Here is a 25,836-nt window from a genome sequence, read left to right as displayed (position 1 = left end):
CGTGCTCCGGACCGATTCTCCTGAACTGATCCTCCAGGCCCCCACCTTCCTGTGGGTGCACAACACTCTTTCAGTGTCCACTGGTGTGGCTAAGGGTGTCTCCACACACCCGTCTTTTATCCCCACTGACGGGGTATCAGCCATCCATCAACTCAAAATGTCCATGTCTATCAAACTAGGCCACTCCCTGCTGTCTCAGCAAGAATGTTAACAAACAAAGAAGTGTCCTTGTAGCAAAAGATTGTTTACCTTTCCATCAGTGAAGAAGCCATAATACTTAAATCATCCGACTCCCTCTCTCTCTCTTATCTGTAGCAGATGTCTCTACCTCTGTTCTTCATCTCTCTCTCTCATTAGCAGCATAGTTCCCGGGGGGTGGGTTAGCTCTAGACCCTATTTCCATCTGGTTTGTTCAGCACACATAAAAATATGTATACAATTAATAAAGCTGAAGAGAAAAAAACTGATCTTGAAATATAAAAATGGAAAAAAATATATGTATATAGAAAAAAGAAGGAAAATAACCCCATCTAATTAAGAAAATAAAACCCACTAACTATAAAAAGAAAACCATTAGGAATTAACATCCCTGGAGCAATACGTTTGACCATCATCTAACTATATAAAAAAGTCATCAACCGTTATTTCATATTTATAAAAAAAATTAAATTGGAAGGAAACCATATAACTTAATTCAAATTAAATAATAATATTTGGCAAAAGAACCCCATCTTCTCTCAAAATCAAATTGAGGATCAAAAGTTCTACTTCTAATTTTTTCCAAACTAAGACATAACATCACTTGAGAAAACCAGTCAATTAATGTAGGGGAAGAAATATCTTTCCATTTTAATAAAATGGCTCTTCTTGCATACAGTGTAACAATGCAATTACATGTTGATCTGAAGATGAGATACCCTGAATATGATGTGGAATTATTCCAAATAGAATAGTCAATCTATTAGGTTGTAAATTAATTATCAATGATTTAGAAATTGTAGAAAATAAAGATTTCCAAAACAATTTTAATGAAGAACATGACCAGAGCATTTGTGACAAAGTAGCTACTTCAGTTTTACATCTATCGCAATAGTTATTTATACTAGGAAATATTTTAGATAGTCTCTCCTTTGTTAAGTAATAATGGTGTATAATTTTAAATTGAATTAAACAATGGTTGGCACATACAGAAGAAGAATTTACGTTTTTCAAAACTCAAAGCCAATCTTCATTAACAAAGGTCATATTAAGTTCTCTCTCTCCCAATCTTGTTTAATCTTTAGTGATAGGTTCTCTTTTTGTAACGAAAGTAAATTATAAATTCTGCTAATGGAACCTTTCACTAAGGGATTCAATTTCAAAATGGTATCCAACAAATCAGATTCTTGTAAATATGGAAACTTAGGTAAATATTGTTGTAAAAAATATCTAACCTGAAAATATTGCAAAAAATGTGTATGAGCGAGAGAAAATTTATTAAGTAACTCCTCAAAAGTCATCAATCGACCATCACAAAATAAATCTGTAAAAGAATGAATTGCTTTATTTTTCCAACAAAGAAAAATGGGGTCAGTTGTTGAAGGTTTAAATTAAAAGTTTCGATATAAAAAACTAGATAACTTAAATCGTTTAAGATTAAAAGAATTACGGAACTGAACCCAAATCCGTAGGGATTGTTTAATAACCGGATAGTGATTTAAATTTGGAATTTTAGAGAGCTGTAAAGGTAATGGAGCTCTAAAATTGAAGTTAAATGAAATTGTTTAACAGCTTTTAATTCCAAATCAACCCATAATGGTTTTTGGCTCTTATCAAGCCAATAAAACCAAAAACATAATTGTCTAATATTCACAGCCCAATAATACAGTCTTAAATTAGGAAGTGCAAGTCCACCATCTTTTTAAATTTTTGTAAATGATACTTATTAATTCTAAGTCTCTTATTGTTCCAAATAAAAGAAGAAATAAGAGAGTCAATTTGATCGAAAAATTTTTTAGTTAAAAAGATAAGTATATTTTGGAAAATATATAAAAATCTAGGTAAAATCATCATTTTCACAGCATGAATATGACCTATTAAAGAAAAAGTAAGTGGATTCCATCTAAAAAATAATTGTTTCATGGAGTCCATTAAAGGAACTATATTCACTTTATAGAGATCTTTATATTTTTTAGTAATTATAATACCTAAATACCTAAATGTATTAACAATTCTAAAAGGAATATCATTATATGTACTAACATGAACATTTAATGGAAACAATTCACTTTTATTCAAGTTAAGTTTATATCCTGAAAATTTACCAAAATCTTTAAGTGTTTCCAAAAGATTAGGAATTGATTCCTCAAGATTTGAAATAAAAACCAAAAGATCATCTGCATAAAGAGAAATCTTATGTATGGTTCCATTCATAGAGATACCATGAATATTTTTAGCTTCACGTAATGTTATAGCTGAAGGCTCCAGTACAAGATTAAATAGTAAAGGACTTAATGGACATCCCTGTCTAGTGCAACAATAGAGTGAGAAAAAAGACTGACAGTTATTAGTAATGACCGTGGCAATAGGATTCTTATAAATCATTTGAATCCATCTGTTGAAATTATTACCAAAACCAAATTTTTCTAATACTTTAAACAAATATGGCCACTTAATTCTATAAATGCCTTTTCTGCATCGAGAGAGATAACACATTGAGGTTGCTTAAATAATGGTGAATATATAATGTTCATCAATCTCCGAACATTAGAGAAAGAATAACGGCCTTTAATAAAACCCATTTGATCCATTGAAATGATTTTAGTTATAAATTTTCCAAGCAATTAGCCAATATTTTAGAGAGAATTTTTGCATCTACATTTAATAGCGAAATAGGTCTATATGATGAACATTCAACAGGATCTTTATCTTCTTTAAGAATTAAGAAAATAGATGCTTCATAAAAAAGGGTAAATTACCCTTGTCAAAGGATTCATGAAATATTTCCAAAAGACACAGAGAAAGTAACCTTTCAAATTTTTTGTAAAATTGCACTGAATAACCATCAAGTCCAGGAGCTTTAAAAAACACAAAATGCTGGCAGAACTCAGCAGGCCAGACAGCATCTATGGGAGGAGGTAATAACGATGTTTTGGCCCAAGGGTTTCGGCCCGAAACGTCGTTATTACCTCCTCTCATAGATGCTGTCTGGTCTGCTGAGTTCTGCCAGCATTTTGTGTTTTTTTAATTTATTTCCAGCATCTGCAGATTCACTCATGTTGCCAAGAGCTTTACCTGACTGCATTGATAAAATAGCTTTCTGAATTTCATGCTCGGTAATTGGACAATCAAGCATCTGTTGATCTTCAAAAGAAATTTATGGAAATTTAACCTTATGGTAAAAATAGCCTTAATTTTAGAGGAAGCTCCAGGAAATTGAGATCTATAAAGATCAGAGTAAAAATCATGAAAAAATATTATTAATGTCCTCATGGTTACTTATAATACTTCCATTATTTTTACGAATCTTTAAGATTTGTCTTTTAGCTCTAGCTGCTCTTAATTGAGAAGCTAAGAGCTTATTATTTTTATCCCCAAAGATATAAAATTGACTTTTCAATTTAAGCAAATATCCTTCAATAGGATATGTTAGTAATAAATTATACTGTGATTGTAATTCTATTCTTCTTTTAAATGAAACAGCATTTGTAGAGATTGCATTAATGTTATCTAATTCTTTAATTTGTTTAGAGATTTTATCTAATCCCATTCTTGTTTGTTTCTTCAGTTTAGCTATATACGGAATAATTTGATCGCGTAAATAAGCTTTTAATGTGTCCCAAATTACTAACTTAGAGACGATTCCTATATTATTAAAGAGAAAAAACTCTTTTAGCTGAGCTTCAATAAACTCAACAAATTCTGAACTTTGCAATAGATGTTCTGGAAAATGCCAAAATGGTCTGGTAGAAACAACATCTTTCAGTTCAATTATTAAGTTTAAAGGAGCATGATCAGAAATAGCAATCGCATCATACTCACATTTCTGAAAATTGAATAAAAGTCGAGGGTCAACTATAAAATAGTCAATTCTCGAATATTTATTATGAACATGTGAGAAAAAAAAGAGCATTCTCTATCACTAGGGTGCATATGCCTCCAGATCACAATTAAACCGTAATCAATTAAAAAGGAATTAATAAGTGATGCAGAACAATTAGGGAGTTGATATTTGGATGATGACTTATCCACTAAAGGATTTAGAGAAGTATTAAGATCACCACCCATTAATAACATATATTCATTTAAATCAGGAAATAATGCAAAAACAGTTTTAAAAAATGAGGGATCATCAACATTTGGTCCATAAATATTAACCAAAACCATTTTTCTATTACAAATTGTTCCTTTAACAATAAAAAATCTACCATTGATATCAGTTATAACATCCTTCTAATTAAAAGGAATATTGGAATCAATAAAAATAGAAACACCTCTAGTTTTACTCTGGGAATTTGCGTGAAACTGAGGACCCTTCTAAAATTTAAAAATTCGATTTTTATCACATAACCTGATATGCGTCTCTTGAGCAAAGATTATATCAGACTGGAGTCAGTTAATAACTTTAAATGTTTTCTTACGCTTAGTAGGATGATTCCAACCGCGAACACTCCAAGTTAAAACATTTAGCTGTTTAGATATCATCATGGAACTTTTTGTCTAAAAACAATAGTTAGATGCATGTCAGGATAGGATAGTCGAAAATGGTGGAGATGAACAACAATAAAAGTAATTGGCGTATGCTCCGGGATTCCATAATGAGGAAAAAAAGAAAAAAAATCCCACCCAAACTACAAAGCCCAGAACCAAGTCCATATCAATCGACGCAAGCCCCAAGAAAAGCATGGACGCGAATGCAAATACAAACTCCGCCTACCTAAGTAAAAAAGAAAAAAATTTAAAAATCTCTGTCTCCCTCTACCGAACATAAAACTCATTACAGTCGACATATATCTCAATATAATTAACTTGGAAGGAAAGTGTTTTTCTTGTATAACAAAACGACCTTCAATTGAAAGTAACCTTCATAACATTAGATAAGTGAAGAAAAACACATCCAAAACAATTCTTGAAATATTTGCACAAAAGAAAAACAATCGCTATCTTTAAATTGTCTGGTCTATCTTTAAAACATAAAGAAATCCAAATAATTACTTAAAAAAATCTTTACAAAAGCATATAAAACAAAAAAAAACAATTTATTTAAATGCTGCAGAAAAAAAATTCTAAATGGTTCAAACTTATTACAGACTATCAACAGTTCTCCCTGTATGTCTTCTGAAATTGAAGCCATCCAAACTGGTCTTTTTCAGAGATGAAAATGTATTTTAAGGTAAAGACTTCTGTAACCATCAGATCTTTCAATCTAACGGGCAACATGAGTGAATCTGCAGATGCTGGAAATAAATAAAAACACAAAATGCTGGCAGAACTCAGCAGGCCAAGACAGCATCTATGGGAAGAGGTAGTGACGACGTTTCAGGCCGAAACCCTTCATCAGGAGAGAAGTAACGTGGGATGGTCGAGGGGGGATAAGAAGTGGGGTGAGGGATAAAGTAGAGAGCTGGGAAGTGATAGGCTGGAGGGAAATGGGCTAGGGGGAAGGTGGAGAATTATGGGAGATAAAAGAGATAGAAAGTTAGGGCTGGGGGGAGATTATAGTAAGGGGGGAAAAAGAGAGAGAAAGAGAACCAGACTAAAATTATAGATAGGGATGGGGTGGGGAGGGCAGGGGTGTCAGCGGAGGTCAGTGAGTTGAATCTTCATGCTGGCAGGTAGGAGGCTACCTAGGCGGGAGATAAGGTTTTGCTCCATCGACCTACGTGTGGCCTCATCTTGACAGTAGAGGAGGCCATGGACAGACATGTCTGAGTGGGAGTGGTCTGTGGAATTGAAGTGTGTGGCCACAGGGAGATCCCGCCACTGCTGGAGGACTGAGCGCTGGTGTTCGGCGAAACGGTCTCCCAGTCTGCGGCGGGTCTCCCCAATGTATAAATGGCCACATCGGGAGCATCGGATGCAGTATATCAACCCAGTTGACTCGCAGGTGAAGTGGTGCCTCACCTGAAAGGACTGTCTGGGGCCGAGGATGGTGGTGAGGGAAGAAGTGTGGGGGCAGGTGTAGCACTTCTTCCATTTGCAGGGATGAGTGCATGGAGGGAGGTCCGTGGGGCGGGATGGGGGGGATGAATGGACAAGGGAGTCGCGTAGGGAGCGATCCCTGCGGAAAGCCGAGAGTGGGGTGGGGGGGGAGGGGAAGATGTGGCTTGTGGTGGGATCACGTAGGAGATGGCGGAAGTTATGGAGGATTATACGCTGAGATCTTTCAATCTCATCATTCTTTACACCATGAGACAATCAAACCATTATAAATCATTCAAGCTTCATATTCATCATTGGATGCGTCGGATAAAAAAATTAATAAAATTCAATGCATTCAGTGGATCATCAAAAAAATGAAAACCAGACTTTTTAACAAAAAGTCTCAATTTCGCTGGATATTGAAGCAATGGAAAAAGCTTTTTTTTGTACACTGATTTCATAACATTTGCAAATCCAGCACGCTTTTTAACAACTTTGCGTAGTAAATCTTCATAGAAACTAATGTCTGAATTCTGATATTGAAAGAGTTTTTTTTCTCGCAAGCTTAATAATATGGTCTTTGTCCCTGAAACGGAGAAAACGCACAACAATATGTCTGTTTTTACCTTGATCCAAAAATTTTAAAGTGCTGATTCTGTGAGCCATTTTGATATCTGAAGGCTGTAAACAAACTTCCTTAAATAAAGACTAAAACATTTTTGCGAAATAATCCAGTGTGTCGGCCGATTCTGATTTCTCTCTTAATCCAACAATTTGAATATTGTTCCAACGTGATTGAGGTTTGAGATCAATGATCCATTGTTGGGCTTTTCCAAACGTGAAGAAAGGTCTGCAGTACTTCAACTAACTTCTTTAAGATCAAGGCTCAAAGAGTCGACTTTTCCTTCGAATTTCTCTTTTATTTGAGTTATCTCAATGCTGATATTACTGATTTGAGATTCTAGTCTCTTTACCCAGGGGGGTTCCTCCGAGAATTCATTGGTTTTCTTGAGTTTCCCATTGCTCCGGTCTGGATTTCTTTTGGAGCTTTTGAGAGTGGCCATAATTATATATGATCCGACTGAATAAAGTTGAAATTTCAAAGTTTAAATTGGAAAAGGGAGAGATTAAAGGCGGACAAGAAGCGACTAGTCTTACATGTCTGAAACCAGGAGGCAGAGTCTCTGGATTGAATGCAATTTGCCATTTCTCGGCCGATTTGCATAGCTGAAGAAGATCCCCCAGTAATTTTTGGTAATTTTGATAATTTTCTTTTCTATGATACCACCCATTTCAATATCATCCACAGACTTACTAAATGTATATTCTCACCCAAATCATTCATATAAATGTAATGACCTGGTTCATATATTTTACTGTTATGATGTTCTGTGCGAGCTGCTTGCTTGGTTACTGTTGAAGATAAGATATAGGAGAAACGTGTACCATCCAAATCGGATGGTCAGATTAAGGGGAGGTTTCTCTGGTGAGGGACACTAAGGTTGGGCTTGGGGCTTTTGTTTGAGAGGAGATGAAGAGAGAAAACGCAGGAGGGAAGATGTTGTAGGATTTGACCTAGAGCTGGATCATGATTCAACAAAACCTGGGGTGAGATCCAAGAAGGATTGGCAACAGGGAAACCGTGAGCTCCAACTTCAGAAGTTACAATTGTGGAGCAGAGGTTTGATAAAATGGTGGGCAAAAATTTTGTTTTAGTCCAGACTAGTGCTGACATAATGGCAGTGGAACTGCCTGGTACTGTTGGGGCCCTTGTGGGGGGGGGGGGACCGTGGGCTATTCATACTTCCTGGGAGGAGGGGAGTGAAGGCGAGTGTGCCAGAATGGAAGCAGTTTCCCGTAGCTGGGGGCGGAGACTTTAAAGACAAGTTGCTCTCATTTCTGTGGAGCAAGGGGAAGGAGTGGTCTGATGTAGAGGGTCTAATGAGTCCTCCAGCAAGGACTGAGCATTCTGACTTGCTAGCAGCCCTTACCTCCCTGGCGAATACATGGGAAAATGCCCGAGATATCATAGGTTCAGCACTCTAAGGAACAAAGCCCATCCCTAAAGGGGAAAAGGAGTATGAGACATGGGCAGAGCAGACCTCTCAGTTGTTAGATGAGTGACAGTGCTCTGATGATGTAAAAAGACAGTGATTGGTTGAGAGTTTGAGAAGCTGGGCTACTGATGTAATGAGAGCCGTAAAGGCACAGAAGCCCTTTTCCACTTCTGCGGCCTACATGCAAGCACTAGAAAAAGTGTTTGGCACGAAAGGAAGCCCAATGGAGCTCAGAACATGTGCCAGGATAAGGGGGAGGAGCTTCCTGTCTACATTTCTCGGCTGGATAGGCTGCAAATTGCTTGTGGCTGAGGTGGATCAGTTAAGAATGGACCATAAATAGTGAAAGGCGCCCAGTTCCTGGATCCAATCACTTGGGGTCGCTAACTGACTCATAAAACACGCCCCCCCCCCCCCGTCTGTTGAGCTGATCAGAGAAGTATGAAAGGAGGAGAATGCGTTGGAGGTGCAGGGGGAGGGGGGGGGCTCTGTCAGTAGGGTACAGTCCTCAGTAGTAGGCCCCTGTGCTGAAGTAACCACGGGTAGCCCATTCCAGAGAGTGGTAAAGGAGATCGTGGCAGAGTTGAGAACTGAAATGTCCTGGTTGTTATTAGCGGATGTGCCCCCCCCCATACAATGGAGCTGATAGGGGACGGACTACACATAGAGCTGCTAGTGCCCAGGGTCCCATGAGAAAGGGAGCGGCTGGTATTATCGGTTATAATTGTAGTGAAGAGGGACACTTCAGGTGAGAGTGTGAAAGACAGGGAACCCCTTGGAGCCCACAAGTACCTAAGCGGAGAGAAATGCTGGGAAAACTTAGAAGAGACCCAGTGAGGGCACAGCCTGGTGTCTCAGGGGAACACATCCCCAGCAATATATCAAGGGACACTCCAAAGCAAAAACCCCTATTCCTGAAGGCTTAGTGGAGCCAAGCTCCAGAGTATCGCTACAGATAGAGGGTATCTATGCTAGAGCCATACTTGATGTAGGGTCACAAGTCACTTTGCTGTACCATTCATTTTACAACCAGTATTTGGTGCATTTACCATTGACGCCACTCAGTGCACTAGAAATCTGGGGTCTTAGTGCGGGTGATTATCAGTTATTTGTCAGTGAAGCTGGAGTTTTCGGAGGCAGATGTGGGAGTGGCTGAGGTCCTTGATACAGTAGTGCTGGGACCCCACTGAGAAGGGTAGAGTTTCAGTCCTTGTGGGGACAAATACCCCTTTTGTGAAGCTAATGCGAGCCTGCAAAGAGAGAGCTGGAGAAAGCTTTCTGAAGATACCGTTCATTGACGCAGTATTTTGAGCTGCTTTGAAGAAGTGCATGGCCATACTGGGTTGGATAATGAGCTTAGACAAAGGACTGTGTGGTTTACCCAGTCAAAGCCAATTATGTTATGGCCTGCGGAAGTAACAAGATTAATGGGAAATCCCAGAATTCTCGGAACGCGTGAGGCTGAGGCCTTCTTGGTGGATGCTCCAGAAGACCATGAAGAGGAGTCAGGCTTACCTGCTGGGGACTTGGTGAGGCCCAAACTGCAGAAGTCACTGGTTGTACAGGTGAACAGGACGGCAGTGATTGTCAGGAACAGTAGGAAGAGGGAGGCCACCTTCAAGCGGGAGATGACCCTGGCACATTTCTTCCCAGTGACAGTAATGTCTAGTGTTCCTGTGAGACAAGCTGGGGTGAAACACTCTACGAAAAGGGGAAAGTTGACTGCTGAGACATTCAAATTTGGGGACTCCCTGGTACTTGCAGGTTGGAAGCGGAAGTTGATAGAGATGTTGAAACTGAAAGGTGTCTTTTCTATTGATGAGTTTGATGTGGGTTATTCCAAGAGCACTCGTTACACTATCCAGGTGACCAAGGAAACCCTGTTTGTGGTGACTGGCCCCTGCAGAGGTGGAAGATGTTTGGCAGCATTTGTGTAAGTTGAAGAAAGCTGAGATCATCAATGAGTCCAGAAGTCCCTATGCATCTCCAATAGTAGTGAGCAGGAAGAAGAATGGGAAGGTACAGATGTGTGTGGACTATAGGACTCTGAACAGTTGTATCATCCCTATCCAGTATAGGGTCCCAAGGATTGAAGATGTCCTGGCCTGTCTGAATTGTGCAAAGTGATTCAGTGTGCTGCACTTCAGGAGTGGTTATTACCAGATCCTATGAGTGAGGCTGACAAGGAGAAGGTACCAATTACATGTCCACTGAGATTCTTCCAGTTCAAAAGGATGCCCCAAGATATATTGGGAGCCCCTGCCACCTTCCAGCAGAGAAAACGGTGGGGGATATGAACTTGGTTGAGATTTTGGTGTATCCGGATGACCTCAGTGTTTGGGTCCACCTTGGAGAAACATGAAGCGAGGCTACTGAAGGTGCAGGGCCACCTGAAAGCAGAAGGGTTAAAACTTTCTCTGGTCAAGTGCCAGTTCTGCAAGACGTCTGTCAGCTATGTTGGGCACATAGTTTCCTATTATGGAGTAGCTACAGATCCAGCTAACATAGAGGTGGTGACCACCTGGGCAAGGTCCCAGACTGGGGGGCACTTTGCACTTCTTCCTTGGATTCTGTGGGTACTATCAGAGGCTCATGAAGGACTACATGAAAATGAGTCACCCTTTAAATCAGCTTCTCTATGGTTACCCTCCCTTAGGGAAGAAAGGGAGGAAGACAAAAGGAGAGAAGGGTAAATACTTTCTTAGCCCTTCAGAGTGAGATGGGATGTGAAGTGGAAGCGGCCTTTCAGTCACTAAAGGAGTTGCTGACACAAGTGCCTGTGCTGGCTTTTGCAGTCCCCCAGTTGCCGTATGTATTGCATATGGATGCCAACAGAGGGCTTAGGGGGTCTTCTGTATCAGTATCAGGGCACAGGATTGAGAACTGCTGCGTTTGTCAGCAGGAGTTTGTCACTCTCTGAGAAAAACTATCCCACACACAAGTTGGAGTTCCTGGCATTGAAAAGGGCTGTGGTGGATAAGTTGAGGTCCTGTCTCTATGGTGCCAAGTTTGAGTTGAGGACGGACAACAATCCCCTAACTCATATCCCAACCTTGATGAAATTGGAGGCCACAGGACATCAGTAGTTGGTGGCGTTTTCTGCCTGTGATTCAGCCTGAAGTACTGGCTGGAAAGTAGGAACATTGATGGTGATGCTTTGTCCCGACGTGCGCATGAAGGGCTGGACAGGGACGAAGAGTGGGAGAGCTTTCCTGCCGCGGGAGTGAAAGCCACGTGCCAGTTTGCCATCACGGTGAAGGCAGAGGGAAGGCACGGGCAGGATCAAGCAGTGGATCAATTGGGAGCTTCTGATGGTGCCATTCCACAAGTTTACTGTAACCTGACTGCTCTGAAGACAAACCTGTTGCCAGAATGGAGTCCTGGGGAAGTGGCAGATGCTCAGCGAGATGATCTGGGCATCTGTCAAAAGAGCCAGAGGCCAGAAACATGGCAAATGCCTTAGGCATTATGGAACACAACACCAGATATGCACAAGCTTTCCCTACCGAGGATTAGAGGGCGTCCATATAACCATATAACACAGACAGCATGGAAACAGGCCATCTCGGCCCTTCTAAGTCCGTGCCGAACGCTTACTCTCACCTAGTCCCACTGACCCGCACTCAGCCCATAACCCTCCATTCCTTTCCTGTCCATATACCGATCCAATTTTACTTTAAATGACAATACCCGAACCTGCCTCTACTGCTTCTACTGGAAGCTCGTTCCACACAGCTACCACTCTCTGAGTATAGAAATTTGACAGAAATTCCCCCTTGTGTTACCCTTAAACTTTTGCTCCCTAACTCTCAACTCATGTCCTCTTGTTTGAATCTCCCCTACCCTCAATGGAAAAAACTTATCCACGTCAACTCCATCCCCCTCATAATTTTAAATACCTCTATCAAGTCCCCCCTCAACCTTCTACGCTCCAAAGAATAAAGACCTAACTTGCTCAACCTTTCCCTGTAACTTAGGTGCTGAAACCCAGGTAACATTCTAGTAAATCTTCTCTGTACTATCTCTATTTTGTTGATATCTTTCCTATAACTCAGTGACCAGAACTGTACACAATACTCCAAATTTGGCCTTACCAATGTCTTGTACAATTTTAACTTTACATCCCAACTCCTATACTCAATGCTCTGATTTATGAAGGCCAACATACCAAAAGCTTTCTTCACCACCCTATCCACATGAGATTCCACCTTCAGGGAACTATGCACCATTATTCCTAGATCACTCTGTTCTACTGCATTCTTCAATGCCCTACCATTTACCATGTATGTCCTATTTGGATTATTCCTACCAAAATGTAGCACCTCACACTTATCAGCATTAAACTCCATCTGCCATCGTTCAGCCCATTCTTCTAACTGGCCTAAATCTCTCTCCAAACTTTGAAAACCTACTTCATTATCCACAACGCCACCTACCTTAGTATCATCTGCATACTTACTAATCCAATTTACCAACCCATCATCCAGATTATTAATGTATATGATAAACAACATTGGACCCAGTACAGATCCCTGAGGCACACCACTAGTCACCGGACTCCAACCTGACAACCAGTTATCCACCACTACTCTTTGGCATCTCTCATCCAGCCACTGTTGAATCCATTTTACTACTTCAATATTAATTCCTAACGATTGAACCTTCCTAACTAACCTTCCATGCGGAACCTTGTCAAAGGCCTTACTGAAGTCCATATAGACAACATCCACTGCTTTACCCTCGTCAACTTTCCTAGTAACCTGTTCAAAAAATTCAATAAGATTTGTCAAACATGACCTTCCACGCACAAATCCACGTTGACTGTTCCTAATCAGACCCTGTCTATCCAGATAATTATATATACCATCTCTAAGAATACTTTCCATTAATTTACCCACCACTGATGTCAAACTGACAGGCCTATAATTGCTAGGTTTACTCTTAGAACCCTTTTTAAACAATGGAACCACATGAGCAATATGCCAATCCTCCAGCACCATCCCCGTTTCTAATGACATTTGAAATATTCTTGTCAGAGCCCCTGTTATTTCTACACTAACCTCCCTCAAGGTCCTAGGGAATATCCTGTCAGGACCTGGAGATTTCTCCACCTTTATATTCCTTAAAATCGCCAGTACTTCCTCCTCTTTAATTGTCATAGTTTCCATAACTTCTCTGCTTGTTTCCCTTACCTTACACAATTCAATATTCTTCTCCTTAGTGAATACCGAAGAAAAGAAATTGTTCAATATCTCCCCCATCTCTTTCGGCTCCACACATAGCTGTCCACTCTGATTCTCTAAGGGACCAATTTTATCCCCCACTATCCTTTTGCTATTAATATAACTGTAGAAACCCTTCAGATTGATTTTCACCTTACTTGCCAAAGCAACCTCGTAACTCAAATCTCAACCCTGGGTCCAGTCCTATCCTTCTCCATAATTATATTGAAACTAATGGCATTGTGATCACTGGACCCAAAGTGCTCCCCAGCACATACCTCTGTCACCTGACCTATTTCATTCCCTAACAGAAGATCCAACACTGCCCCTTCTCTAGTCAGTACCTCTATGTATTCCTACAAAAAACTATCCTGCACACATGTTACAAACTCCAAACCATCCATCCCTTTTAAGGTATGGGCTTCCCAGTCTATGTGTGGAAAATTAAAATCTCCCACAATCACAACCCTGCGCTTACTACAAATATCTGCTATCTCCTTGCAAATTTGCTTCTCAAATTCTCCCTTCCCATTAGGTGGTCTATAATTCACCCCTATAAGTGTTACTACACCTTTCCCATTCCTCAATTCCACCCAAATAGCTTCCCTAGACGAGCCCTCTAATCTATCCTGCCAGAGCACCGCTGTAATATTTTCTCTGACAAGCAACACAACACCTCCCCGTCTTGTCCCTCCTACTCTATCACACCTGAAGAAATGAAATCCAGGAATATTTAGTTGCCAATCACACCCCTCCTGCAACCATGTTTCACTAATAGCTACAACATCATATATCCAAGTATCAATCCATTCTCTAAACTCATCCACCTTTCTTACAATGCTCCTAGCATTAAAATAAATGCATTTAAGAAACTCTTCACCTCTTCCTCTCTGTTTATCTCTAACGGTACAAAAAAAATTACTGTCTTCTTTTTCTTCCTTCTCCCATACATCTGTTCCTACACTCTGGTTCCCCTGCCCCCTCATATCTAGTTTAAATCCACTGGAGCCTCTCTAGCAAACCTACCTGCAAGAATATTTGTCCCCCTCCAGTTCAGATGTAAACTGTCCTGCTGGAACAGGTCCCACCTTCCCTGGAAAACTGCCTAATTATCTATAAATCTGAAGCCTTCCCTCCTGCACCATGTCTTCAGCCATGTGTTGATCTGCATTATCTTACTATTTCTAAACCCACCTGCACGTGGCACTGGTAGCAATCCTGAGATTGTTATCCTGGAGGTCCTGTCTTTTAACTTGGCACCTAGCTCCCTAAACTCACCTTTCAGGACCTCCTCACTCTTCCTACCCACATCATTGGTCCCTACATGGACCACGACATCTGGCTGCTCACCCTCCCTCTTGAGAATACTGAGAACTCAATCCGAAATATCGTGGACCCTGGCACCAGGGAGGCAACAAACCATCCGGGATTCTCGATCTCTTCCACAGAACCTCCTATCTGTCCCCCTAACTATCGAATCCCCTATCACTACTGCTCTCCTCTTTTCCCTCCTTCTCTTCTGAGCTGAGGGTCCAGTCTCGGTGCCAGAGACGCAACCACTGCTACTTGTCACTGGTAGGTCGTCCCCATCAACAGTATCCAACACGGTATACTTATTGTTGATGGGAATGGCCTCAGGGGTGCTCTGCTCTTCCTGTCTGCTCCCCTTCCCTCTCCTGACAGTCACCCAACTACCTGTCTCCTGACTCCTAGGGGTGACTATCTCCCTGAAACTCCTGTTTATTTCTTCCTCTGCCTCCCGAATGATCCGAAGTTCATCCAGCTCCAGCTCCAGTTCCCTAACACGGTTTGTCAGGAGCTGCAGCTGGATGCACCTTTTGCAGGTGTAGTCATCAGGGACAGCTGTGCTCGCCCTGACTTCCCACTTACTGCAAACGGAGCACTCAACTGCCCTAACTGCTGCCTCTATTACCTAATCCTAATCTAATTAGATTAATTAAAGGAGTTTACCAGGTGTTACCTCAGCTGGAGTGAAGCTCGTACTCAGCATCTGCTCGCTTTTAAAATTCTCCCGCTGCCTCACAGGCTGACTTTCACTCGCTTGCGCAGTCGTGCCCCGTTCAAACCTCACCTCTGCCTGATTGAGCCAAAGTCAATCCACTCTGCCTCACTCCATTCCGACAATGGCCGCTACAATGATCAAATGGTGTTCCTTGTTGGTGTTAGGGGAGAAGTATTTCATTTATTATGGCCTCCCCAGGCGAATACATAGTGATGAAGGACAGGATTCAAGAGTAGGCTCATACATGAGTTACTGGGCAAGCTTGGAGTCGAGAAGTCGAGGACCATGCCTTATCACCCACAGAGGTTTTATCAGACTTTGCCAGATATGCTCAGAACCTTGAAAATCAGCAAGAAGAACAAGTGGAGTCGATATACTGGATGTCTGGTCCACTGCTACAACTGTCTACAAAATGAAGCTAATGGGTACTCGCCATATTATCTGATGTTTTGAGGTACGAGGCGAGGTTGCTCATCAACCTTTGTTTTGAGTCTGGTGAGGAAGATCCACCACCGAAGACTTATCTAAAGTATATGTCTGATATGAGAAGGGACCTGAAAAAGGCTTATAAATTGGCTGAGAACACACCTGCCAAGCAGAATCAAGGAAATAAGAGGAGCTATGATCAAAAGATTACGTTCTCATAACTTAAGCTGGGAGATCGAGTCCTCATAAGGGATTTGTGCTACCTGGGAAGTACAAGTTGGCTGACTGCTGGGTGGCTACGCCCTATGTAGTGGAGAGTTAGATACCAAACGTACCAGTTTTCTGGGTGAAACCAGAGGATAGGAATGGACCTGCTGAGTTTCTCCTTCGGAACCAGGTTCTACCTCTGGGACAAGAGGTGCAAGTTGACCTAGAGTCCGACCTAGATACTACACCTAGTAAGAGGACTCTACGGCGATGCAGAGAGACTGAAGGGCCAACAGCAGAAAAGATTAGACCTGACTCCGCCCCTGAATAGGATACAGATTCAGAGAATGAGAAAATGGGGGTGTGGTATATACTGCATTTTGCCAACTTCCCATTGATTGAGGAAGATTCCCAGCCCTTCTCACATTGTGGCAGGTGAAATTGGAGGGACTATCTGTGGACAGGCTGGGTTTCAGAGGGACTGTGAAGGGGATGATGCAGGGCTCAGCCAAGTGGCGGAGGGATCCAAGTTGCAGGAGGGCACGAGTGAGGCCTCATCATATCCCAAGGAGTGTTGGAATCTGAAGTAGTAGATGAGGGAGGTCTGAGAATCAGGAGACCCCCAGATAGGCTGGTTTATGTAACTTCAGGGGAACAGAGTGCTATGGCTATCCCCCAATGAGATCTGGCACTACTCTTTACAAATGGATTGGAGGTTCTGATGTCATAAAATTCCTTTGAATACAGTGTTATTAATGACCGGATGACAAATTATTTCAAAGTCATGAAGACTATTTGGGGGGGGGGAGTAAAAGAAAGTGTAATGCCCTGGTTCAAATTTGTTACTGTTATGTTGTTCTGTGCAAGCTGCTTGTTTGGGTTACTGTTGACGATAAGAGATAGGAAAATTGTGTCCTACTGAATTAAAATGGCTGGATTAAGGGGATGTTTCTCTGGTAAGGGACACTAAGGTTGAGCTTGAAGCTTTTGTTCGAGCAGAGATGAAGAGAGAAGAGGTCATAGGATTTGACCAGGAGCAGGGCCATGATTTGACGAAGCCCAGGGTGAGATCAGATGAGGATCGGCAATGGGGAAACTGAGAGCTTCAATTTATGCACGTTAGACTGTTCCATTAAAATGGGCCCTTTACTCTCATTTAAAAAAAAATTCTTTCTTTATTAACCTTTAGTCAAATTAAGAATTATAAAGCTAAATCTTTTAATTGTATGTGGTGTACTGTGGTACTTAATTTGTAACAAGGCAACAAATCACGCAGCATCCACACAAACGGGGTTCTGGGGTGGGCTCACACCTCAATCTCATGTTTGGCTGAGGCTGGAGATGGTCTTCCCTGGACTTAGACAGCTGACGGAACCAGAGTATTTCATAAATAATCAACAATCCACTTATTCCGTTAATCACAGGCCTCTAGTCTGAGAAACAACAATCCACCATCTCAAACAAAAGAACATCTGAAGATGCTGGCAATCCTAGCCACACACAGAAAATGCTGGAGGAACTCAGCAGGCCAGGCAGTATCTATGGAAGAAAAACAGTTGACGTTTCAGGCTGAAACCCTTCGGCAGGACTGGAGAAAAAAAGCTGAGGGGTAGATTTGAAAGCTGGGGGAGGGGAGAGATAAAACAGGCGATAAGTGAAACTTGGAGGGGGAGGGATGAAGCAAAGAGCTAGGAAGTTGATTGGTGAAGGAAACATAAGGCCAAGAAAGAAAAAAGGGGGGAGGGGGAAAGAGGAGCACGAGAGGGAGGTGATGGTCAAGGAGATAAACTGAGAGAGGGAAAAGGGGATGGGAAATGGTGAAGGGGTGGGGGGGGGAGGCATTACTGGAAGTTTGAGAATTCACCATCTCTCTGCTTCTTATCATTGAGCCAATTATAAATCCAGTTAGCTAGCTTTGGACTCCTTGTGCTCTAACTTTCCAGACTCACCTGCTACACAGGATCTTGTCAAAGGTCTTGAGAAAGTCCATACTGACAAAAGGCATCTATTCTCTATGTTACCTCTTCAAAAAAAATAGATATGGCAAAGTCCCCCATGTTAGGATGCACAAAGTTAAAGATTCAAGGTGAGCTGTCTAATTAGATCCAAAATTGGTTTGGTATTAGGAGGTAGATGATGATGAAAGGATAGTTTTCAGATTGGAACTCTGGCCAAAGTTAAAATTCAGTTTATTTCCATATACATGTATGCACAGGTGCAATGATAAACTTAGCACATTACAATTCATAGCATATGTCACAATATTCACAAGAAAATACTCTAAATTATACAACATTATAGAAGAAAGAACACTATTAGGGTAAAGCCAATTCCAATAGTGAGTGGTGAAAGTACTGTAGGGATCAATACTGAGACCCTCATTATTTATGATTTTGTAACTAAAACTGAGCCACTCAGAAGCTGTACCTGGAAATATAAAAGTCTGTATTCACACAGCAAATCTCCAGGAGGGACAATCCAGACAAATCTCACTCAAAGACAACAGCACAAAGGTAACAAAGATAATTAACAATTAAGTACAGTTTCAATTACTATAATCACCTACTTAACTAGCAGATCCCAATTTGAATATTTAATACTGGTGTCCATTCCAAAAACGTTAGCACAAACTCCAGGCACTCAAAATATATCTCTTTTGTTACAGTGTTGAAGGATGGCTCCATGAATATACAACTAACTGGAAGATTAAGGGATAAAGCAGATGTCATGAACCTATGCATCAGGTTCCTGTAACAATGTGCTAGTAACAGGAACATTAAACACTAAGTACACTGCAGATGCTGGGGTCAAGGCAACACGTACAACAAGCTGGAGGAACTCAGCAGGTCCGGCAACATCCATGGAAACAAACAGTCAATGTTTTGGGCCGAGACCCTTCGTCAGGACTGAAAGGGTCCTGACGATGGTTCTCGGCCCTTAACATTGACTGTTTGTTTCCATGGATGCTGCCCGACCTAACAGGAACATTTACCTATTGTTTTTAACCTATATCATTTCAATGGGATATAATCAGAATGTCAATTACAATAGAATGACCACATCTTTGACACAACATGCTTTTTTTAATTGTCATATCATCAGCAAATTTACAAATATTCATAGAAATATACAGTATGGAAACAGGCTCTTCAACACAACTCATGCTGACCAAGATGTCAACCCAAGTTACTCCAATCTATGTTTGGTCCATAACCCTTTAAACCAGGGGCTTCCAAATTTTTTTTAAGCCATGGACGTTAAGCAAGGGACCTATGGACACTAGATTGGGAACCATGCTCTAAACGTTTTCTAGCGTCGATCAATAGTTGTACCCACCTCTGCAGCTTCCTTTGGTAGCTCCTTCAACCCGCTGCGTGAAAAGTTTTTTTGCAGGTTTCCTTATAATCTTACCCACCTCACCTAAAATTAATGTCCTCTCCTCTAGTTTTAACTTTCCCTACTGTGGGGAAAAAGGAATATGACCATCATCATCTACTCCCTTCATGATTTTACATGTCTCTGTAATGTAATTCCTCAACTCCTGTACTCCAAGAAGAAAGGTCCTAGTCTATCCATATAACTGAAGCCCTCCAGTTCCAGTAACCTCTTCATGAACCATGACCCCTTTCCAGCTTAATGACATCTTCCCTTTGTTAGTTGTACACAATATTCCAAATGTAGTCTTGCCAACAACTTATGGTTGATATCTGGAACTCTTTGAGGATGTGGCGGAAGCAGATACAGTACTTAAATTTAAGAGACACTTAGACAAGTAGAGAAATCATAGAAGGATACCAGTCCAATACAGAAAAAAGGGATCCATTTATGTGGGTAGAAAGGTCGGTGTGGTGGTGCAATCAGTTAGAATGTTTCCACAATATATCTGTAGGAATTTGTGAATGTCTTGGGTGACATACCAAATCTCCCCAAACTCATAATGAAATATAGACACTGTCATGCTCTCTTTGTAGTTCTATCAATATCCATTCCATCAGGATAGATCTTCATAAATGTTGACACCCAGGAACTTGCAACTGCTCACCCTTTCAAATTTAGATCCCTTGATGAGGACTGATGTGTATTCCCTTGACTTTACCTTCCTAAGAGTCCACCATCAGATCCTTGGTCCTACTGACACTGAGTGCAACGTTATTGCTTCAATACCACTCAACCACTCATCTACCTCGCTCCTGTACACCACCTCATCACCATCTGAATATCTGCCAACAATAGTGTCATCAGCAAATTTATAGATGGCATTTGAACTGTACTCAGCTACACAATCATGGGTGTAGAGAGAGTAGAGCAGTGGGCTAAGCATGCATTGTGATGCATCAGATGGTTAGCGAGAAGGATATGTTATTCCAGATTCACATAGACTGTAGTCTCCCTGTGAGAAGTCAAGGATCCTGTTGCAGAGGCTGATTTTGGAGCTTGTTGATTAGAATTGAGGGCATGATGGTGTTGAACACTGAGCTGTAGTCAAATAGCAGCCTGACATAGGTGTTACTGTTGTCCAGGTGACCCAAGGCCAAGTGGAGAACCAGTGAGATTGCATCTGCTTTAGACCTATTCTGTGATAGGCAATTTGCAGTGGGTCCAGTTTCTTGCTGAGGCAGGAGTTGATTCTAGCCATGACCAACCTCTCAAAGAATTTCATCACAGTAAACATGAGTGCCACTGGGTGGTAGTTGTTGAGGCAACTCACCCTGCTCTTCCTGGACACTGGTATGATAGTTGCCCTTTTGAAGCAGGTGGGAACTTCTGACTACAGAAAGCAGTGCGAGATACAACATAATGGGCTGAAGGGCCTCTTCCTTTTGCCGTACTGTTCTACGTCCTTGGGTGCTAACATCCTGGGCCCAACATATCAAATGCAGATAAAAGGTGGTACGATAGTAACTATATTCCATTAGGTTTTTGAGGCGATTTGGTATGTCACAGGCACTTGCAAATTTCTACAGATGTACCATGGAGAGCATTGTAACTAGTGGTATCAATGTCTGGTGGGGGAGGGGGAGTGGCTATTGCATGGGATAAAGCAGCTGCAGCAATTTATGAACTCAGTCAAGTCTCTGGGCAGCATGGGCAGCAGTCTCTGTAGCATCCAGGACATCTTCAAGTATCGATGCCTCTATCCATCATTAAGAATCCCAATCACCCAGGACATGGCCTGTTTTCATTGCCATCAAGGAGGAGGTACATAAGAGCATGAAGGCACACACTTAATCTGAATGGTCATTGAACTCATGAACACTTCCTCAGTAACACACAAAATGCTGGAGGAACTCAGTCAGCCAGGCAGCACCTCTGGAAAAGGGAAGCTGACATTTCAGGCTGAGACCATTCAGCAGGACCTCACTACTTTTACCTATTTAACTATTATATATATATATTTGCACATTTATATTTACTGTAATTCACAAATTTAATATACTAGTGATATTAAACCTGCTTCTGATTCTCTTTGCTTAACATGTAACAGCCTATTTTTAATTCATGCCAACACACTTTTTCCAGTAACCCGCAAGTATAAGTTATGCACCAGCCTTTTATGTGGCACTATCCAACTGAGCTTTTCAGTCTGTCACTACTTGATTCTGGACATTTTCCATTTCTCTGGCTTAACACCAGCTCTTATCACTGTGCATGCCCTACTTCTCAACTGAATAGAAGTACAGTGGATTTCAATTAATTGGGACATTAATTGGGAGTAGTCTAATTAAGCAGCTCCCCCAATTAGACCAATACAGTAGTTAAAAGGGTATAAAAAGACAAACTCCTATTTAACTGAGTAACAAATTATGTACGTAAATGAAATACAGAACAAATGAGAACACTATCAATGCTATAAAATTAGCATATAAAACAAAATATTAAAACAAACTAATATAAACCAGTACTATAAAATTCTGTATTAGTTTCTAATAGTTATCGATGGAATAATTAATTCATTGTACACTGTCATGCTCTTTAGGTTGACCGTAAATTAACAAAATCATTTTTCAATCTTTTTTATTGATTTTCAAATAAAAAATATACAAATCGAAAGAGGAGTTTAACAAGTGGATAATATAAAAGACATATAAACAGCAATAGTAAAAACAAAGTATATAATGTCAAAATCAAATAGGTAATATATTATGCTGTTATATATACAATGGTCAAAAAGAAAATACAATTCCTCATAGCAATCATAAAAAAAGATTAGAAATTTTATTGATAAAGAAAAAAAACACTAACTAAACTGAAACAAAAAAAAAGGAAAAAAAGGAAAGAAAAAGAAAGATTAGGCAGACTAATTGAGGATAAAATTTTAAAAAAGACAGAAAAAAAACACATCCTTCCAGTTATCTCCGAACCTTCATGGATAAGGATTTTCCCCAAAGAGAATAAAGAAAAATAAATAAATAATGATAAATTAAATCATGTGAAAATATTGAATAAAGGGTCACCAGATGTTCAAAATCAAAGGATGTATCAAATGTCTGGCTTCTAATTTGCTCCAAACTTAGACATGACATAATGGAAGAGAGCCAATAGAAAACAGTAGGCAGATTAGATTCTTTCCAGTGTAGCAAAATAGCTCTCCTAGCCAGTAAAGTTGAAAAAGCTATCACATGTTGGGCAGAAGCAGACACTTTGCTTGCTTCCTCTGGAAAAATCCCAAAAATTGCTGTGTGGGTTAGGTTGAACATCGATATCTATAACTTTAGATAATATTCCAAACACATCCCTCCAAAAATTATTTAAACTTACACATGACCAAAACATATGGGTTAGAGTAGCCACTTTTGCATTACATCTGTCACAAATAGGGCTTGTAGTAGGAAAAATATGCACCAATTTATCTTTGGACCTATGGGCCCCATGTACTATCTTAAACTGAATTAAAATATGGTGTGTGCAGATAGATGAATTATTGACTAAATAATAAATTTTACTCCATTGGTTATCTGAGAGTGAGTGTTGAAGTTCTACCTCCCAGGTGCGTTGAACCCTATCATTAGGCGACATATGAGCATTCATTAACTGTTTATAAATGATAGCTATTAATCATTTTTGAAAAGGTTTAAACTGAAAAATAACACAAGCCAAATTTAAAGAGCAGGCCAAGGGGTAATTTGGTAAAAAATCACGTAAAAAATTCCTAACCTGTAAATACCTGAAAAAATGTGTATTAGAGCTATCATATTTATCCATTAACTGTGAAAAAGACATTAAACAGTCTTATAAAAACAAATCTAATGAACAAAATCAATCAAATACCTAGTGCAGACAGTACACTCAACAATTGCATCCTGCAAATATTACATTTCATTGTAACATTCAAGATGATTGTTGATGCCTTTATATTCTTTGTTGTTCCTAACTTGAAGTAGTGAATTTGCTTCATTTTCACACCCAGCCATTTCTGCTATCTTCAAGCCTGAATGCTTGAAACCACAGTGGGCAAATCAGTCCTACCCTTTATTACTTGACAACTACCAGTGACAAAAATTACTACCTTTTGAACACAAACAAGAAACTGATGCTATTTAAAAGCTTCACTCTAAGCAGGGTGTGATGTCTATTAGCCATACAATGAGCACGCAACTGACGCTAGTTAGAAAATGTTCAGGAACAGTCTCCTGCCTCAATCAAGCTGCATAGTATCCCAAATAAACAAAACAAATCCTGGCTATTTTCTCGATTTCTTTTTGTTCTTTAAGAGTTTTCCCAAATAAGCAGCTGCTCCCTGATTAACTGATGGCCCATTGAACCGGAATCCACTGTTGGACTAATAAATAGAAATTGTCTGTTTTCCTTCACTTCTTCAAGCAGAGAAACAAAAAAAAACCCTAAATCTGTTCAAGTAATGAACAAAACTATAAAATAAATTAAAATACACCATCATGGACAGTCCATGCAATGTATTTATAGAAGTGTTATTTCACTGGGCTCCATACTTTCATTGACTGAATGAAATGTTCCTGAAGAGTTGCCTTCTATTTTGGGAATGTTTTCTTTTGGATTTGAATGCAGATTGAATGTCTGTTTATTTGACTTTGCTAGGAATGCACTTACGTCCTTGTCTGTCTTTGCATTATTTCCACAGAAAGTTAGAAACACAGGCAGGAATACAAGACCATGAACTGCCCCATAAGATATGACAAGAAACATGATTTTAAAAAATGTCCTGAAGATGTAACTTCCTGCAGCAGCCAGCACAACCACACCCAGAATGGTTGAAACTGCTCCCTGGATAATGGGATACCCAAGAGCATACAATGCATCGATAGCTCGTTCATTGTAACTGCTTTTGCCACTTGAAACAAATGCATAGGAAATGTGAGCTGAAAAATCCACTGAAAAGCCGATGCAGATGACCAGATTAATCATCGATATGGAATCTAAATTGACACCCCAAAAAGCCATGAACCCAGCTACACCCACTAAAACCGATGCCGTTGCAAGTGTGACCCACAGAGAACAGACCGGATTAGGTATTAACAATAAAGCAATAAGAAGCATCGCAAGAGCAGCCACAACTACATTCTGTATTGTGTTGGTTACTATAACAAGATATTGATCAAAATAGATAAATGCAGAGTGATATACCAGCAAGGGAATTCTACATTTCTTTGCCAGATCTCTTAATTCAGTCAGTACGTTTTTTTCAGCAACTGAACTATTGACATTCATGGTTTGAATGAAAAAACGTGAAGCAATAATGCTCTTATTATTTTCTGAAAAGTCAATATCTTGTTTGAATGCAGGGACGTACTGAAGGAATGTTGCTAAGTTTGTCATGAATATATCTTGCTTGTTTATATCTATACTGTTACTTGCACTAACGTAGATACGAAGCCAGGACTCTGACAGTTCCCGATCTACATATGAGAGGTTTTCAAATCTCTCCATACAGGTTTCAATATCACTCCGCACAGTGGGATTCCAATAATCTACAGATTCAGTGACAGTGACCATGACTCGTGGTCCATACTCTGAGAAAAAATCTCTTTGTGCATCATAGAACGGAATCACGTATGAATCATCAACGGCCAGATTTCTGAGATCAATTCCTTCCTTGATCTGTAAACAGCCATAAATACTGGCAGCTAAATATCCTAAATACAGGAAAACCACAGCTGCCTTGGTCCATCCATTGGTGAGGAATGGACCGTAATATTCCTTCATGAAGTAGTAGATTGGATGCTCTGATTCGGTACCTGTTTTCGGATCATAAGCCCCACCTACACAACACATGGTGGTCAGTGTAGATCCTCCTGGTTTAGGATCTTTGTCAACCTTTCTGAATGTCAGCCAGTGCCTGTTACTGGCTTCCCTTCTCCCATTCAGTGCAAGAACAGCTCCAAAAAATGTAATGTTATAAATAAAGCAGAACAGAACTGTTGTACCAGTGTAAACACAAAATGATTGCACAGATCGAAAAGGTGTCATGATGCCAATATAAAAGGCTAAAACATCAGTCAATGTGGTGATTGTGATGGAAACAGCTGCATCAGCATACGTGTCTGCCAAACGTTTTTCAACTTTATCTTCAACTTTTGTCTTTTGCCAGCTTGAAAGCATAACAAACATGTCGTCCACACCGATACCTGGAGATGTGAAAATATGATGAATTAGTTTGACACTTAATACCAGTGAAATACCTCAATTTAAAGTGAATAAAATTGCACATTGTATTGTCATTGTTACTGGAATAACATGTAATATTTGTTGATAGGGCTTGTCAAATACATTACAGGCATACAATAGAAATTAGAAACCATATTAT

General features: G+C 40.3%; 1 protein-coding gene across 1 annotated transcript in view; it reads right to left on the bottom strand.

Moving 5' to 3' along the window:
• Nucleotides 1–18,227: 18,227 nt before the first annotated feature.
• Nucleotides 18,228–25,836, bottom strand: part of LOC140732300 (patched domain-containing protein 3-like) — a 54,469-nt gene continuing 46,860 nt past the window's right edge. The window contains exon 4 of the mRNA XM_073054722.1: nt 18,228–25,657. Within this exon, the coding sequence (XP_072910823.1) occupies nt 23,973–25,657 (1,685 nt within the window). The 3' untranslated portion in view covers nt 18,228–23,972. The remainder of the gene's footprint in view (nt 25,658–25,836) is intronic.

The sequence above is a fragment of the Hemitrygon akajei genome, chromosome 8, assembly GCF_048418815.1.
Source record: "Hemitrygon akajei chromosome 8, sHemAka1.3, whole genome shotgun sequence".
In the NCBI taxonomy this organism is placed as follows: domain Eukaryota; kingdom Metazoa; phylum Chordata; class Chondrichthyes; order Myliobatiformes; family Dasyatidae; genus Hemitrygon; species Hemitrygon akajei.
The sequence above is the reverse complement of the archived record's forward strand: the minus strand, read 5'-3'. Positions and strand labels throughout refer to the sequence as shown.